This window comes from Populus nigra, chromosome 18 (genome assembly GCF_951802175.1).
Source record: "Populus nigra chromosome 18, ddPopNigr1.1, whole genome shotgun sequence".
Lineage (NCBI taxonomy): Eukaryota > Viridiplantae > Streptophyta > Magnoliopsida > Malpighiales > Salicaceae > Populus > Populus nigra.
This window is the reverse complement of record NC_084869.1, coordinates 10,859,153-10,876,588: the sequence shown is the minus strand read 5'-3', so window position 1 is coordinate 10,876,588 and position 17,436 is coordinate 10,859,153. Positions and strand designations below refer to the sequence as shown.

Genomic DNA, 17,436 nt, shown 5'->3' with positions numbered 1-17,436 from the left:
ATCCCGATACTTATTTTGTGTTCATGAACATTACTCTATTTGGTGCTCATGTATTGTCTGGAATGCTGCGAACAATGGCAGGTTTTTTCATGAACATGCTGTTATTTCATGTCATAAGATATGATCGTGGTTTCACGTTACTGGTTATTAGGGAGCAGGACTGTGTGCATCAATTGCTAAGCATCGCTAGTTGTTAAAGAGCAAGTCGATCGTTATGGCTGCCATACACCTCTGCTCATTGTTATATGTTACTAACGATGGAGCTGACATTTAAATTTCTAATTCTTGTTTCCAGGCACTATTGATTTGCATGTATAAAATTACTTGTTCTTAGAGGTTGTGCTGCGTAGTCGGATCAGATATTGGTTCAAGTTCATAAACTTTGATGTGTGTCAGAATTGTAAGTGCTGTTAGTAAAAGCTGCTGTGGAGGAAAACAAGAAACTTGATGGTTCTGGTGCAAGAAATATCAGCAAGATACAACTTGATTCAACATGATTCACTGCTGAATCAATTTCTAAACTTTAGGGCTTTGAACATGGTTTCTGTGTTCCAAGATCAATTGGTTTTCTTCAGATTTGGATGTAAAACCAGACAGGACATTCGAGTTTGGGTGGCGTTGTCCTTTACAGCTGTGGATGACGTAAATACTACGAAGGTTGATGTTATTAGTCTAGTCTTTTCCCAACAAGATTGATTACATCACAGATCATGGCCCCTGGTTAATTCTCTTCTCCATGGATATTTGGTGTTCATGTATTGTTTGCAATGCTGCGAACGTTGTTAGCCTGGAACTACTGTACAGTGATAATTTCAGTGTGCTTTAAACTTGTCAACACATGTTCGATAAAAGCCTGTATTGATTTTCAATGTCAAAGCTTTTGCACCTCGGAGTCCATGTCATCTGACATTCATTTTGGCCCCTGTCTTCTTGCCCTGTTCAATCTTTGCTATTTTTCATAAAACAAGCATATTTAAGCTCTTTGTGGCAAGATTGTGATTTGACATTTCATATTTCAGCTAATGTTTAAGAACTCGTTGACTCAAGACAGTATAATTGTTAATTCCAATGTGTGCCTCTTTGTGTGAAGAGAATCATTGTCTCCGAGGTAAAGAGTTGCAGATGGGATGCTCCGGATTCGAGTCAGTTTCTTTTTAATTAAGAGATTTTCCTTTAAAATGTCTTGAACAAGAAGTTCTTGCCTTGGACAAGGGAGCTCAGATTGCGTTGGCTACTTCTTACAATTGCATTCACTCGTACCTGCTCTGTTACTTGAATATGGCCCGGTTATTATTATTGTTTTTTTATTTATATATAGTTTGTGAGTGTTTTTTTATATATAGTCAATTGTTTAACTCGACTCGGTTGATTCCCAAATTAAATTTTAAAATTATAATAACAATATTTTTTATTTTTATATTAACTTGAATTAATAATCAATCTATTCATGTGATGGACTTTTATAAATAACTCTTGTTATTAGGTAAACATTCCAAGGCATTTAAGCTCATTCAAGGATTTAACATCAATTTATTGAATCATACACTTCATGGGATCTTCATTCTATATCTCTTTTCCATAGATTATTTATCCTCGTGAATTTATTGATTTAAATATTTAAAGAACTTGTTCTGTATGAACAACCAAGCCCGGTGGCAAAACCTATATCTAAGCCTGCACATTTCAACCCCAGACGCCGAAGGTTTTCATCATTTCATCCAGATAAATAAATAAATAAAAATTTAAACTGTTTTTTTGGGAAACTAAATCTTGGGTGGAACTTTCAGAAGCAGGGTAGAGCACTGGACTCCAAGGGATTATCTTTGTCGCTGCTTCCCAAGAATAATTCGTAGTTCATTATCCCCAAAACAGACTGTTTAAGCCGATGAAAAAGACGGCATCGTTTCAGCGATATCAGAATTCAGAAGGGATGCTACACGATATTTTGAGCGTTTGAGGAAGGGAGGGAGTGGGTGACTAGTCAATCAAAAACAAAAATGTCGAAATCAATGGAACAAACCCTAGAAGGGGAAGACGACAACAACAACAGAGGAAGCGGATCAAACCCTAATCAATCACAAGAATGGGAAACAATGGCTCGACTTTGGCTCAGTGCGTTTCCTGGAGTGAAAGGAGTGAGTGGGACCGAGGTGGAGTCATGGATCGATTCTAATTACTCATCTTTGCCTTCTGATTTACAATCCATGCCTCGTTCAGACCTCGTTGATCGCTTGCTTTCTATTCAAAATTACATGAGGCTCCCCGATCACAGTCAGCAGGTACCTTGCGCTTTCATCATCATCATCAATTCATCATCATCATCATCAAAGCATTATGAGCTAAGTAGTTGCCATTTTTCCTATGTCAGGTGCCGGAGACGAATCAGGTTGATGTTCCACATGCTCGATTTCAACGCACTGATCAATGGCTGCCGGTTTATTCCTGGCTGGAATCTTTGGATAAAGATGAGGTGGTCAAGTCCAAAGATATTTCTGATTGGCTGGCTGAGAATCCGGGGATAAGAGAACAGCTGTTCTCTAGACATTCTAGATATCATTTGATGCACTACATTAAAAAGTGCCACGTAAAGATACTCAAGAGGAGGGAAAGGAAGAAGGTAACAGTTGCTAATCATCTCAGCTCTTTTTTATTTAAGAATCTGTTGGCGTCCAAATACATAATTATTTAGAGGAGATAAGAAAGGTGGAGAGAAAAAGAAAAAAGAAAAAAAGGAGCTTAATTGGTAAAATTAAGAAAACAAAGACTTAATCCATCATTAAAGACTTGACTTGGTAGTCTTAATTGCTACCTTTTGCATTGAACTTTAAGATATTGCCATTATTAATCAATTCCATTTGACCTTTTTTCTTGTTACTTTAGTAAGCTATGTTTTGCTTGAACAGGGTGTGCAGCCGACTGACAATCCTGGTTCTCCGAAAGTTCAGAAGAATGTGGAGGTGAAAGAACTGACACCAGTTCCAAGTATGTCTTCTTCACGGATTGTGTTTTGTGTATTCTGGAAATGACAGGATTTTGCATTTTGCACAGCTTTGTAGACACTAAGCCATTCCATAATATGATTGTATTACATCAAATGGATTTTTATACAGTGGCAAAACAAAATTTGATTGATATTCTTTCAAGATTGTTAAAAATAATCTCTTGTAAAGCCAATGGAATCACTCAAATTGTTGCTATGACAACGAAAGTGACTTGGTCCAGATTATGCATAAATTCGAGCAAATACTTGAGTTTTGGTTTGATGTCCAAATCTTCCTCCATGCCTGTATCTTAAACTGGATGTAATATCTTTGTAACTGTACTTTTAATGCTTGTAGTGTTCAATCCGTTGAACAATATACCTAAAGACAGTGAATTGTATGTGGCAAAACGAAATGAGGCTCTTCAGAAATATGAGATGTAAGTGAATATTATTTTTTCTTTTGTCCAGTTGCATTCTAGATTTTTGGTTTTTCAAATTTGAGTTTCCTCACTAGTTATTGTTTTTGAAATTTCAGTTTGTTGGAGTTAGAGAAGAAGCTCTCCCCTCACTTTTCAAAACGTGAGGCTGTAAACCACTGAAGCAAATCTTGAATCAAATTCTCCATAGGCAGATGTGAAATAGCTCAGGTGCTGCTAGTGATTTTTCACAAGCAATGAGTTCTGTAAACAAGTGACTAGTGGATGGTATGCTAACGTGCCTCAAGTATTGTAAGAGCTATCCTTGCTTGCCCTTTCAATGCCTTAGTTGTCCATGGCGTTGACGTTTTTGGCTGTTCGATCAGAAACTGTAAGACACATTAAAAGCGAAGAGTGAGACTCTGGGAAGAGCACCTTTAGCTAACATTCAAGAAAACTGTAGTTGCCTATGGAAGAATTAAATTTGTGAACTTGTTTGTGGCTTTAAACCGACTCTTGATAAATTAAAGTAAAGCTTGATCCCAAGAGTTGTGCACTAGGCTTTTGGGAGCATAGTATCAATGAAAAATGTTCGTATTGTAGGAGTTGGTGTCCCTCAATAAGATAGATTCCCATTAAAATGTCCGATGCTACCAGCCAGAGCTTTCTCTCTCGCACTCTCTAGCTGGGCACCAGATTGGGGATTACCAAGACAGAAAGCATACCTTCTTCTCATGCTGCAAACTGGGAAAAGGAGAGCCACGCATGATGTATCCTTAATTGAAAAAAAGGAGAGCCTGATGTTTTGACCTCGCACCCAACCGGATCCATGAACAAGCTCGTTTCCTCTAGGCCACTGCTAGGCCTAAAAGAGGGTACGGGTGATGGACTCTAGCACCAGACGTTCTGTGATCAGATTTCGACGAGAAGTGCTTGCATCTTTGTGCCATGACATTAACAACAAGGACAACGGGTTGCTAGCTCACTATATCTCGTATTGACATGAGGGCAAATGGAAAAGAGAGGGAAACAGACAAGGCCTCGACTGGGCTAATTACTTGAGTGCTTAATTAACCAAGGCGTTGGCTCTACTTTTAGTTAATTTATAGATAGTTTTCCAACTTTGAAGGATGTTGACCGAGAAAATGACAAGAAAGCTGGCTTATCTAACGAATTCACACTTCAAAGACTTTGGTTGGATGCCTATGGGTAGAATGGGGGTCCTCTTGTTGTAGCAGCTCACAGCAAGAACGGAGCTGGGGTTCAGCCATTGTCTAAGACTGCTATCCACAAGGCTGTTTACGCTTTTCATGACAATGCTTCTATCAAAGCATATGTTCTTGGTGCAAAGGTAATATTTAGTTCTTGTCAACATGTCGCTTAATGAACATTTGTGTCACACAGTCTCTTGAAGTCATTGAATATTGAATACCATTTTTCTTTTTCATTGTTGTTCTTTGTGTGTTTATTGGAAGTCTAATGACATGTGATGAAGTATTTGGGTATGTATCTTCCTGTGAGTGCAGTTCTTGGATATGGTTTTTGTTATGAGCACCTTACTCCATCATCTCATTGAAAAGCTTTCACATGTCTTTTCAGCAGCCGTAGAAACACCTTCCAGAATAGGAAGCCTTTAAAGCTTACCCAATTCCACAACTGTTCAATAACAATCAAGGGAGGGTGTCAAGGCATGCCTCGGAGGTGGGGCAAATGAGCCTCTGTTTCAAGACAACACGTAAGAAATGGAGTGACAATGTAACTGCTTGTGTTGTTGCTGCAAGCACAAATTAATGGGCTTCAAGGATTTTGATTTAACTCATTGCAGTTTGATGTTGACCATGCAAGTGACTGCCAAGTCAAGATAGCTGACATTATATTATACATTATACATTATTATACATGTAACTGGGAATCACTAGGGGTTATGTTTTTCTGCATCTAAATGCCCTGTTGATGGATTACAACAATAATTTATAGTGTTTTTTTATATATAATTTTTTTATGTATTTTTTCTCCTTTTTTTTTCAACTTTCCCCTTCTTTTTTTTTCAAAATTACTTTTCTTTTTTTCCGACTTTCCTATGTTTTCTTTTTTTTTTCATTTATTTTTTTTCAGAATTATTTTTGTTGATTTTATTTTTTAAATATTGAGCTAGTTAAAAATTTTGCTTTGTAATTTTTTTTCTTTAAAATACTGTGGATTTCTACAGTGTTTTCCCACATAATTTTTTTGCTTTATTTTTTTATTTTTCAAAATTATATTTGTCGATTTTTTTTTAATATTGAGCTGATTAATAATTTAGTTTTGTTATTTTTTTCTTTAAAACATTGTTGATTGCTACAATGTTTCTCCGTATTGTTTTTTTTTTGTTTTTTTTATGATTTTCTCCAAAATTATCTTATTTTATTTTATTTTTTAATATTGAGCCGGTTAAAAATTACAGTTACAATATGTGAGGAAAGTAATGTAACTTTCCTCGCAAATTACTGTGAATTTCTACAACACATGGTTTTTTTCCTGTTTTGTTATGTTTTTTTCTGAAATTGTCTTTGTCAATTTTATTTTTTAAATATTAAGTTGGTTAAGAATTGCAATTATAAGTAAATACAAGTTTTTCCTTACAAAACACTATGGATTGATACAATTTTTTCTCGCATGGTTTTTTTCCAGTTTCTTTTGTTTTTTCTTTTTTTGAAATATTTTTTTTCAAAATTATCTTCGTCGATTTTTTTTTTAATATTGAGTTTGTTAGAATTTAACTTTGTAATAAAACTTAATCATGTGGGGAGAGCACTATAGCTTTCCTCACAAAACATTGTGGATTGCTACAGTGTCTCTCCACATGGTTTTTTTTCTTATAATTTTTTTAAAATTATCTTTGTCAGTTTTATTTTTTTTAATATTGACCTGTTTGAGAATTATAATTACAAGTCATTACAAATAAGGCTAAATCATGTGGGGAAGCACTGCAGCTTTCATCACAAAACACTGTGAATTGCTACAGTATTTCCAACATGATTTTTTCCTTTTTTTTCCCTTTTTGTTATTTTTTTTAATATTGAGCTGATTAAAAATTTAGCTTTGTAATTGTTTTTCTTTAAAATACTATGAATTGTTGCAGTGTTTTTCCATATAATTTTTTCCAGAATTATCTTCGTCGATTTTTTTTTGAATATGGAGTTGGTTAAGAATTATAATTACAATAAAGCTAAATCATATGGGGAAAGCGTTGTAGTTTTTCTCACAAAACACTATGGATTGCTACAGTATTTCTCTAAATGATTTTTATTTTATTTTATTTTATTGGAGAAAGCATTGTAGTTTTCCTCACAAAACATTGTCAATTGCTACAACGTTTTTCCTCATAGGTTTTTTCCTTTCAAAATTATCTTTTTTGTTGTTTTTTTAATATTAAGTTGATAGAAAATTTAGCTTTGTAATTTTTTTTTGCTTTTTATTAACAAAAAAGCTAAATCATATAGCGAAAGCACTGTATCTTTCCTCATAAAACACTGTGGATTACTACAAATCATTTTATTTAGTCTCTAAGTTTTTGATCGCCAACACAATCTTTTTTTTTCCGTCATAAAACATTTGCTCCATTATACATTTAGTTTTTATTACTTATTTAGTGCTGGTTCACAATTATAACACTATCAAGTGCATTTATTCTATAAGCTTACAGCAGCGCACAGACATGTCATCTCGATATAATTATAACAAAAACTAAAAGAGTTTAGTGGACCTTTCCTGTTTGTTTAACCACAAATTATTGTAAATTATAACATTATAATTATAGAATTGTCTTTGCCAAATAAATTTTCTAAACATGTAGTTAAGAGTAGGATTGTCTTTTTTATGAAATACATTTGGTATTAAAAGAATGATTGGGGATAAAAGAATCCAATTAAGTTTTTTGGGCTACAATATAAATACTAATTTGCTTTTCAAGGCACAAAAATTTAATCTTTGGGTTGAGAGCTTCTTTTGTTTTTTCATAAAAAAATAAACAGTTAAGATATAATCATGCCCATGAGGGAGGGAAATATGCATGTATTAAGGAGGTTTTTTTGTCTTTTTATTAAAACAGTTCAAATACGAAATTACTCTTGGGTTTCAACAAAAACAAGGGTACATGTAGAGGTGTTTTCATTGTTTTCATATGGTTTAATTGTAAATATCATGTCGGTCCAAGGGTAATTAAGTATTTGTATCTATATAAATTATTGTTTATATTCAGAAATAGCCGACACATGCTGAGCACGCGCCAATGGGTGAACGACGCCCACCTTATTTGGGTGGTGTGTGCGGCCCCAAAACAAAACTGAGCACTGACTTACGGAGCTGCGTTCAATGCTCCTCGCCACCCCAGACATAGTGGCAATGCGTGCGTGCCGAGGCGACCCACGAAGGAGCTCTGGTCGTGGTCCCCCCCCCCCCTCTATTCTCCTAGAAAATTGTGTTGCCTATTGCAAAAAATAATAAAAACAAGAAGATTTGGATATTTGTTTAATAAATTTTATGTGGGTCTGGCAACCAAGGTGCTTGGGTTTTGCATGGTTGCCAGACCCAAGACACTTTTGTCTAGGAGTTATATATATGTGTGTGCGCGCGCACACGCACGCTCACAAATCTGGTGGAGGGAACTATTTGGCCAATGCTTGCCAATAAAAGTTTAAAGGCTTTAAGTGCTTTTAGATTGCTTTTTTTTTTTGGAGAATCTATCTTTTAAGTGTTTGAGGTATGTACCATACTTATTTTATATTGTGGGTTCAAATACATAGATTAATATATGGAATATTTTTACAAATACTTAACTAAGTTATTCAGGTCCTTGAAGTAACAAGAAGTTGACAAGTATTTAATACTCCTTATTTGCAAACAGTTATTGAGATTTTACTTCTTATTTAAAAATTGAGCATTTATACTTTTTTTTGTTCATCATGTTACTTTTTTGTTTTGAGTTTCTCAAAAAATATTTATGTTAGATTGATATTTCTTTATATTTTATAATTTGATTTTTTACATGAAATTCCAAACAATTTAAGCAGGTTTTTTATATGTTCCTTATCTGCTATTTAAAATCTAAATCATATACTTTTTTTATATTACCTGCTCTTGATTACATGTTTAAAAGATAATATTTTTTATCTTTCAATTATCATATAATTAAAAGCATCACGTGTTTTTGAAAATAGCTTGCAGTAAAACCGTGCAACCTATACTGGAGTATAGAATGTTTTCTAATGCTTAAAACTTGAGATAGAAATATCTGGTTTTCTTCATTTTTAAGGGGGAATTCTCAGCAAGTAACTGAGGAAATTCTCAGTAGATAAGAATTTTTTTCCCATGAAACAAATATGAAACTCATTCAAATCAATAACTAAAGTTTCAATTCTTTTTATTTTTTAAAATATTATAATCACTTAAATATTTTTTTATATTTTAAAAAATTAACCCAGCCTTATTTAGTGGATAATGAGTTTAGATCTTGTCCTCGTTGTAGTTAATTGAACAAAAAAGAAAAGGATATGACATTAAATACCTGTTTTTCTTTTTTCATTTGGCAGCATTGGTGTTTGGATTACAGTAATAATTATTTTTTAAAGTAATTTTTTAATTTTAAAATATATTAAAATAATATTTTTAATTTTAAAATTTTATTTTTAATATTAATACATAAAAAAGATTCAATAAAAAAAAGAAATTAATTAAAATAATTATTATTTTTAAAAAATAAATTTAAATCTCAATGAGTGGATGAGCCCTGTACCCCTAGCCAGTAACCTACTATAAAAATTACAAATTAAAAATATTAAGGGAATTAAGTTTAATTGATTAGATTTTAGATTAATTTTTTAAAAATTATTAATTTAAATTTTATAAATTTTATAATCATTAAAAACTTATATATTTATTGATTTTAAAATTCATAAGATTAGTCAAAATATATATAAGTAGGTCGAATTCCATATTAATCTAAAACAATAACAAATTAAAATATTAATTCACGTGGTGTGGTGACTTGATTCCATATTAATTAAAAAAAATTACAAATTAAAATATTAATTCACGTGGTGTGGTGACATGATTCCATATTAATTAAAAAAAATAACAAACTAAAATATTAATTCACGTGGTGCGGTGACTTGATTCGCAGAATTCCATATTAATTAAAAAAAGTGACAAATTAAAATATTAATTCACGTGGTGTCGTGACTTGATTCATGATCGTCTATCTTTGGCTATGATGGCAGTCAGATTCGAGGGAGATGTGCAATAATTTCGTCTACCAATAATAATAATAATAAAAAATTGTTATGAATTATTGAAGATTTCTATATATATATATATATATATATATATATATATATATATATATATATATATATATATAAACACACGCGATGGACGCGAATATGAGAAAAACCGTGAATCTGACCGCCTAAAATAAAATAAACACTGCAATTATTTAGATCTTGTCGTCATTGTGATCAACTGAATGAAGAAGAAAAGGACAAGATATTAAGGTTGTTTAAAGTTTTTTTATTTAAAAATATATTAAAATAATTTTTTATTTTTTAAAAATTATTTTTAATATCAACAAATTAAAACGATTTAAAAAAATTTAAAAATTTTAAGAATTCGATGCAATTCAAAAACACCTTAAATAGAAGATTTTCTTTACTAGACGTTAGCGTTACTTTTAAAAATATATTAATTTTTTAAAAAATTTATTTTTAATATTGGCATATTAAAATTATTAAAAAAATTAATTTAAAAAACAAAACTAAATGGTAAACACCCTTATTGATTAACCATTAATTCACGTGGTGTCCTACTTGAATCATGCTTGTCTCTATCTTCTGCTCTGAATTTTTTTTATATTTTTTTTAGTGAGGTTTTTTATCAAATGAAATTATTAAAATCGTTTCAGAAAATTTAGATGATATTTTTTTTATAATATTGACAAATACTTCTTTTATTAATCATTAGTTTTCTATTTATTAGTTTTTTAATTATATTATTAAATTATAAAAATGATAAAATTCATTTAAATTAATCACTCGCATTCCAATTATTTTTTTAAAATATTGCAATCACTTGAATGTTTTTTTAATACATTAAAACAATTAGTGGATACAGTGTAGATCTTGTCCTCATTGTAATTAACTGAATGAAAAAGAAAAGGACAAGACATTAAATATAAGATTTTCTTTTATTAGGTGATGAGAGTATGTTAACACTTCCTTTTGTATTTTTTAAAATTTATTTTTAATATTAACATATTAAAACCATTTAAAAATATTAAAATAAATTAATTTAAAATAAAAAAACATGTTGAAACTAAATGATAAACATCCCTTGAAAAAGCCCGACAGCCAACAAATGGTGGGAGAGCTCTGAATTTATTGATGGACCTCTAGCCATAACCAATAATTCACGTGGTGTCTTGACTTGACTCATGCTTGTCTCTATTTTCTGCTTTGATGGCGCAGTCAGATTCGAGGGACGACGTGCAATAATTTCGTCCACCAATAAACAAAACAATAAAATTGTTATGTATTATTGAAGATTTCTAGATTTATAATTGAGAAGGTTTGTTTTCAAGATAGCGAATGTGGTTTTACAAAAATAAATTTTAAAAAAATGATTAATTAAATTTAGATATATATTTAGTAAAAATTATGGTTAATATTTATATGTAACAAAAAAAATATGTATAAAATATTTTGTAATTGTGTTTGAAAGTATAGTTGTGATTGTTTTTCAAATACTTTTTACTTGGAAATGTATCAAAATATATTTTTTAAAAAAATATTTTTGATATCAACGCATCAAAATAATTTGAAAATATAAAAAAATATTAATATAAAGTAAAAAAAATAATTTTTTTAAAAACTGTTTTGAAACGCAAAAACAAATAAAATTTTATGAAATTCAATAAAAAAATTATATAAAAATTATATTTCAAACTTAATTTTTTAGTCAATCTTATAATACAAAATACAGTTTAGTTTTTTATTAAATATTTTATTGTGTTTATTACATTATAAATACAAAAACAGTTGCAAAACAAAGCCGAAAACACACAAACACACGAAAATGAGAAAAACCGGGAATCTGAATACTGCAGGACAAAACACTACGGACACGGAAACTGATTTCCCGAGGTTGATAAGCGGAACCCCCTAGCTGTTCATGTATTACTCAGATTATGTGAGGTATTGATTTGTAAAGTATTTTTTATTTAAAAGTATATGAAAATTATTTTAAAAAAATTATTTAAAAATAAAAAAATAGTTTTATATAAAAACCAGTTATGCGGGAAGAGAGTTTCAGTGTGAGTCTGTTGGGAGACGCGAATTTTTTTAGTTAAAAATTATTATTTTATGTTTTTTTATTATTTTAATATGCTGATTTTAATAATATTTTTTTAAAAAAAAATTAATAATTTTAATATTTTTTAAACAAAAAATACTTAATCACAACCAATATCACAATCCTAACCAACTCTAACAATAAAATAACGATAGAGTTATTTATTGCCTCTGACATTATCGGACATTATTGATGTTCAAGAGGTCATTTCTCTATTACCAGTGGTTGGTTCAATTGGCTCACCACTTGTTTATTTAAGTGCAGTTTTGAGTTCTTGAAAATAGAATATATTATTATTAAAAGAATTTTACCCTTTAATAAATCGATCTGATTAGTTGGATTCAATGGATTTTTAGATACTCTGATGTACGAAAAGAAAAGAAAAGAAAAAAAGTCATTCCTCACGTTTTATTTAAAAACTGACAGCAAAGCTCAACCACATCCTTTCATGCGGTATTTATAGCTACAAGAAGGACCATTGACGTAACCATAGCAAGAGGGTGGAATATTAGGTTAATTTTGGGGGTGCGTGAAGCTTTTTTAATGGCTGTCTGCTAAACCTAGTGGGCTACTTGCTTGGCTAGCTTGGGGTCTGGTCTTCTCATTTCTGGCTCGTAAAAACCAGTTCAGGCGAAATGAAAGAGACCGTGCATCACTTTCCAGTAAACATTTTGGCGACATCCTCAGCAGTGCTCGTGTTTTGGTTGCTGTGTTTTGCAAACTTGACCTTTGTTCAAGCTGACATTCATGGAGCTGGAGAGCAAGCACTTGCCAAGATCGACATTTACAAAACCACTCTGGCGCTTGATGGCTCCGCTCTCATCACCGCCTACCCTCGCATTCTTGGCTCTCTGGTAATGACTCTGACCCTTTGATCCTAATCTACCTCTCCCAGCTTTGGCTATGTTGTCATAAATATTTTTAATCCAACATGGATGCCCTGCCATCTCTTCGACTGGATATATAGATTTAATCTTGCTGCCTGAAAGCTGCACTTTCTATCTATATTTTGCCTCATTTTTTAGTAATGGTGGAAGTGTTGTGTTTTCCCCTCATTTTTTAGGAGGAAGAAAACCTTCAAACGTGAAATCTGCTTTAAAAAAGTATAATAACCGGACCAATCTGTTCAAACATGTTCTTGTACAACAGTACTCGACTGTTGCTGGATTTTTATTTCGTATTAAAAGGCGGTATTTTGAATTAGGAGCGGGAAAAAAAAATTGAAGAACCACTTTAACTGAGAAAAAGAAAAATCCGTAAAATTAAACCTTAGAGACCTAAAATATTGTTTTTAAACTTGGCATCATGTATGATAACCCCAAGCATTCATCATATTTTGTTAATATAATTTTATTTTCAGCCAGAATCTAGTTATTATACAACATACTGTAAGGAACACATTGTAGGTAACGTTGTTTAAGAATATTTTTTTAACAAACATGGAAAGTAATTCTTAGACTTTTTCCCCTTTATTTATGTGATTGCAGGGTGAGGATTCTGAATGGATAACGGTGAATATTATGAACGAAAAGCCATCTGCAGATGACTGGGTTGGAGTTTTCTCTCCTGCAAACTTCAAGTAATCCTCTTCAATGTGCCCATATGAACTGCCTGGTCATGATTCTTTATGCCTGTAATACTGTGATTAACTAGTGCATTACATCAATTGACACTTGATCTTTTTCCTCGCTCGTCAAGCTTTTTCTACGTAGAAATGCAGTTGTAGGACCAAAGTTGATAACTACAACGTTTAGGAAACTTCATGCTCATTTTAGTATTTTACGAATTACAACTGTGTTTTGATATGGCAGCGCATCCACATGTCCACCACAAGATGACCAATGGCAGGAAACTCCGTATATCTGTACAGCCCCAATAAAGGTGTGTACAAAAGTGATTGTAGACATTGAGTTAAGGTTAACATTCGAATCTTACAAGTCAAAACATCTCTAATTTCATCTGTTGCGTTGGATGTCCGTGTTTTAGTACAAGTATGCAAACCATAGCAATCCGGAGTACACAAAAACAGGAAAAAGTACTTTGAGATTTTTGTTGATAAATCAGCGAGCAGATTTTGCCTTCGTATTATTTTCAGGCGGGTTGTCATATGTGAGTTTTCTTACTCCTTTTTTTGCTTTTGTGCTGCATCATCATTTTATTCCTACTTTCCCAATGATTTACTTTTGAGGAATGCTTATGATGTTGTAAAATGGCCTTGTTCTTGCTCAATTTCTTGCAGCCAAAACTGGTGTCTGTTTCAAACAAATTACAGTTTTCGAATCCAAAAGCACCAGTATACCCGCGGCTTGCTCATGGAAAATCTTGGGATGAAGTGAGTCTTTAGAGACAATATTCTCACATATCTTTCAATGAAGTTTGTCTGATTTAACTATTAACCCCATAAACAAGTTAAGGGCATTCTGGTGTTGTATACTGAGTCTTAAAGCATGTACTCGTCTTATAAAGTTCCATGCGAGTCCATGTATGATTTTCGTGTGTGTGTGAGAGAGAGAGAGAGAAAGAGAGAAAATGGAAGTTATATAACCCTGAAATATAGTTTCTTTTTAACATCAAGATGATAATAATGGTGTTTTAACTTTCCAACATCGACTTTCAATCTTTGGCTTAAGCAAACATTTTGCCATAGTTATTGTCATTAGTGAATTGTTACTGAATTTATATGTTTCACAGATGACTGTAACATGGACTAGTGGTTATAATATAGATGAAGCTGTTCCATTTGTTGAATGGGGCATGAAGGGTGAAACTCCAAAGCGCTCACCTGCTGGAACATTAACATTCAAGCAGAATAGCATGTGTGGTATGATTTGGTTCACCTGCACATGATAGGAATATTTTTTCTTAACCTACTCGTATTCTTTATTACGTTCAATTATGTCTGCTAGAAGGCATGCGATGAGGAGCTTGTTTTCACTTCCCAGGTTCACCTGCACGAACAGTTGGCTGGCGTGATCCTGGATTCATACATACAAGTTTTCTGAAAGATTTATGGCCTAATACAGTGTAAGGAATTTGAAAACTGACCTTTCTATCACTGAAAAAGTTTCAAACAACTACTAATTGGTCATGTTTTTTCAGGTATACATACCGAATGGGTCATATCTTATCCGATGGTTCATATGTTTGGAGCAAGGTGTTTTCATTCAAATCATCTCCATATCCTGGACAAGACTCATTACAGCGTGTCATAATATTTGGTGACATGGGGAAGGTATGTATGTTATCTTTGACAATCTTAGCAAGCTGTGCTTTTATATCAGCGATGAGGAAATCTATATACTACTTGTATGCTCGTCGCAAATTTAAATGCACAATCTGTACTAGTAAATGGAAGAACTTTTATATGTCTATTTAACTCTGTCATCTTCTAGTTATTAATGTAAATTATTGTGCTTGATAAACACAAGATTGTCCTTTATGGAAGAAAACATTCCATATGACTTGTGCATACATCGAGATTTACAATTCTATCAAATGTCTTTCAGGCGGAGCGTGATGGTTCAAATGAGTACAGCGATTATCAGCCTGGTTCACTCAACACTACAGACCAACTCATCAAGGACTTGGATAACTTTGATATAGTATTCCATATAGGAGATTTACCATATGCAAATGGGTACATTTCACAGTGGGACCAATTCACAGCACAGGTGCAGCCCATTACATCCACTGTTCCATACATGATTGCAAGGTTTGCACCCTTGCGCTTGAACAATTACAAATGTGTTGGACACACACACACACACACACACACACACACATGGGGTTTACAATAAGCTTATTTGGAATGTTTTCTTCTCTGCAGTGGTAATCATGAACGTGACTGGCCAAATTCAGGCTCCTTTTATGACACTCCAGATTCTGGTGGAGAATGTGGTGTGCCCGCAGAAACCATGTACTATGTTCCTGCTGAGAACAGAGCTAAGTTTTGGTAAGTTGCATAAAATGTACCTCAATTAATTCTCAGATTAAGGATCTTGTAAAAGAATTATATTAACAAAAATAAAATAAATAGGAGGAAGTAAGATAACAAGCATTGAACCGTGACATTTGAATCCTGAAGCAGCCTAGGATCAACAAGTGCACCTGTATTTTGTAGTTCTACTATCCAGTCTAGTTTTGTGATGAAATCAATTAAAATCCATAAACATACAGGTACTCGACGGATTATGGCATGTTTCACTTTTGTATAGCTGACTCTGAGCATGACTGGAGAGAGGGAACTGAACAATATAAGTTCATTGAAAAATGCCTTGCATCCGTTGATAGACAAAAGCAGCCATGGTTAATCTTCTCAGCGCATCGTGTCCTTGGCTACTCGTCTAACTCTTGGTATGGCCTAGAGGGTGCATTCGAAGAGCCCATGGGGAGGGAAAGCTTGCAGAAACTTTGGCAAAAATACAGGGTAGACATTGCATTTTACGGACACGTCCACAACTACGAGAGGACATGCCCTGTTTACCAGGTATGCACAATTGCAGTACATGTATGATTTTATCCATTACAAAAAATTGGATACAGGTGCCAATTGTGGCATGCTATTTGTAAAGGCTGCATCCTTTTCTTTCTAAGAGTTGCAGATGACAATTGCATTTACTTAATATTATCGTTAATCTATGGTGAAATGTTAAATCTTCAACTATAAATCTGCATTTTGAGCTCTAATTTAGATGGCCGTACCTGTTGGGGCAATTGATTTCATGCTTAGAAAAGGTTTGAAGGGTATTTAATGATTACCAGAAAGTGATACATAACATCTATAGTTTGGAAAAACATCTTGGCCTTGTGAAACTATCACATCCTGTCATTGGCCATTGGTCACCAGTCCCATTATAGCTTCTAATTGCTCCTCCTCAAATTCCTCAATATTGTGACTGCAAGTTTAGATTATTTTCATTTCATTTTGCTTATTTTTACTATTTGTGTTGATGATGTAGAATCAATGCGTGAGCAAAGAAAAACATCATTATTCAGGCACAGTGAATGGAACTATTCATGTTGTTGTTGGAGGGGGAGGAAGCCATTTATCAGAATACAGCAGCGTGATCCCAAATTGGAGTATTTACAGAGATTATGACTTTGGATTTGTGAAGTTGACAGCATTTAATCATTCATCTCTGCTCTTCGAGTACAAGAAAAGCAGCGATGGAAAGGTCTATGATTCGTTCACCATTTCAAGGGACTATAGAGATGTCTTGGCCTGTGTGCATGATAGTTGTCCAGCAACTACTCTGGCAACTTGAATCGTCTGTAATAAAAATTCCCTGTCAAATGACAGAAGCATTCTGCTTGGAATGATGCTGTAATACATAACAATGCTCTATGATAATAAGGTTTTCATGGAATTTATTCTTCATGTTTATTCTGTATTTCTGCTACTCCATTATGAGCTCTTTGTGTTAGCACGATAGGATATTTTGAGCCAAGAACTTTAGGATGAGAGGAAGATACTCGTTAAATACTTGGGAATCTAACATATCTTAATTGAACTTAAGGATGAGCTCTTTGTCTTAACAAGATAGGTTTTTTTTAAAAAAAAAAATATATATATTTTTAATATTAGTATATTAAAATATTTAAAAACATCAAAAATATATTAATTTAAAATAAAATAAATTTAAATTTTTTTAAAAA

At 32.7% G+C, this 17,436-nt stretch overlaps 2 protein-coding genes across 2 annotated transcripts; both read left to right on the top strand.

The window, feature by feature from the left end:
* Positions 1–1,573: 1,573 nt before the first annotated feature.
* Positions 1,574–4,004, top strand: LOC133678559 (uncharacterized). The gene is made up of 5 exons (XM_062100910.1): positions 1,574–2,279; positions 2,369–2,617; positions 2,904–2,982; positions 3,339–3,420; positions 3,519–4,004. Exons 1-5 carry the CDS (start codon positions 1,998–2,000, stop codon positions 3,580–3,582), a joined length of 756 nt encoding a protein of 251 aa, XP_061956894.1. The 5' UTR covers positions 1,574–1,997; the 3' UTR covers positions 3,583–4,004.
* Positions 4,005–12,257: 8,253 nt separating this feature from the next.
* Positions 12,258–17,158, top strand: LOC133678558 (nucleotide pyrophosphatase/phosphodiesterase-like). Its single transcript, XM_062100909.1, has 12 exons — positions 12,258–12,635; positions 13,269–13,360; positions 13,593–13,662; positions 13,768–13,890; positions 14,021–14,113; positions 14,473–14,602; positions 14,724–14,805; positions 14,881–15,013; positions 15,288–15,493; positions 15,608–15,733; positions 15,958–16,267; positions 16,740–17,158. Exons 1-12 carry the CDS (start codon positions 12,417–12,419, stop codon positions 17,043–17,045), a joined length of 1,890 nt encoding a protein of 629 aa, XP_061956893.1. The 5' UTR covers positions 12,258–12,416; the 3' UTR covers positions 17,046–17,158.
* Positions 17,159–17,436: the final 278 nt, after the last annotated feature.

Excerpts from the sequence above, each read along its gene's own strand:
- LOC133678559 (XM_062100910.1), top strand. The coding sequence starts at position 1,998 with ATGTCGAAATCAATGGAACAAACCCTAGAAGGGGAAGACGACAACAAC. Across the intron at positions 2,618-2,903 it reads AGAGGAGGGAAAGGAAGAAG|GGTGTGCAGCCGACTGACAA; the intron begins GTAACAGTTGCT and ends TTGCTTGAACAG. Across the intron at positions 2,983-3,338 it reads AGAACTGACACCAGTTCCAA|TGTTCAATCCGTTGAACAAT; the intron begins GTATGTCTTCTT and ends TAATGCTTGTAG.
- LOC133678558 (XM_062100909.1), top strand. The coding sequence starts at position 12,417 with ATGAAAGAGACCGTGCATCACTTTCCAGTAAACATTTTGGCGACATCC. Across the intron at positions 13,891-14,020 it reads TTTCAGGCGGGTTGTCATAT|CCAAAACTGGTGTCTGTTTC; the intron begins GTGAGTTTTCTT and ends AATTTCTTGCAG. Across the intron at positions 14,114-14,472 it reads ATGGAAAATCTTGGGATGAA|ATGACTGTAACATGGACTAG; the intron begins GTGAGTCTTTAG and ends TATGTTTCACAG.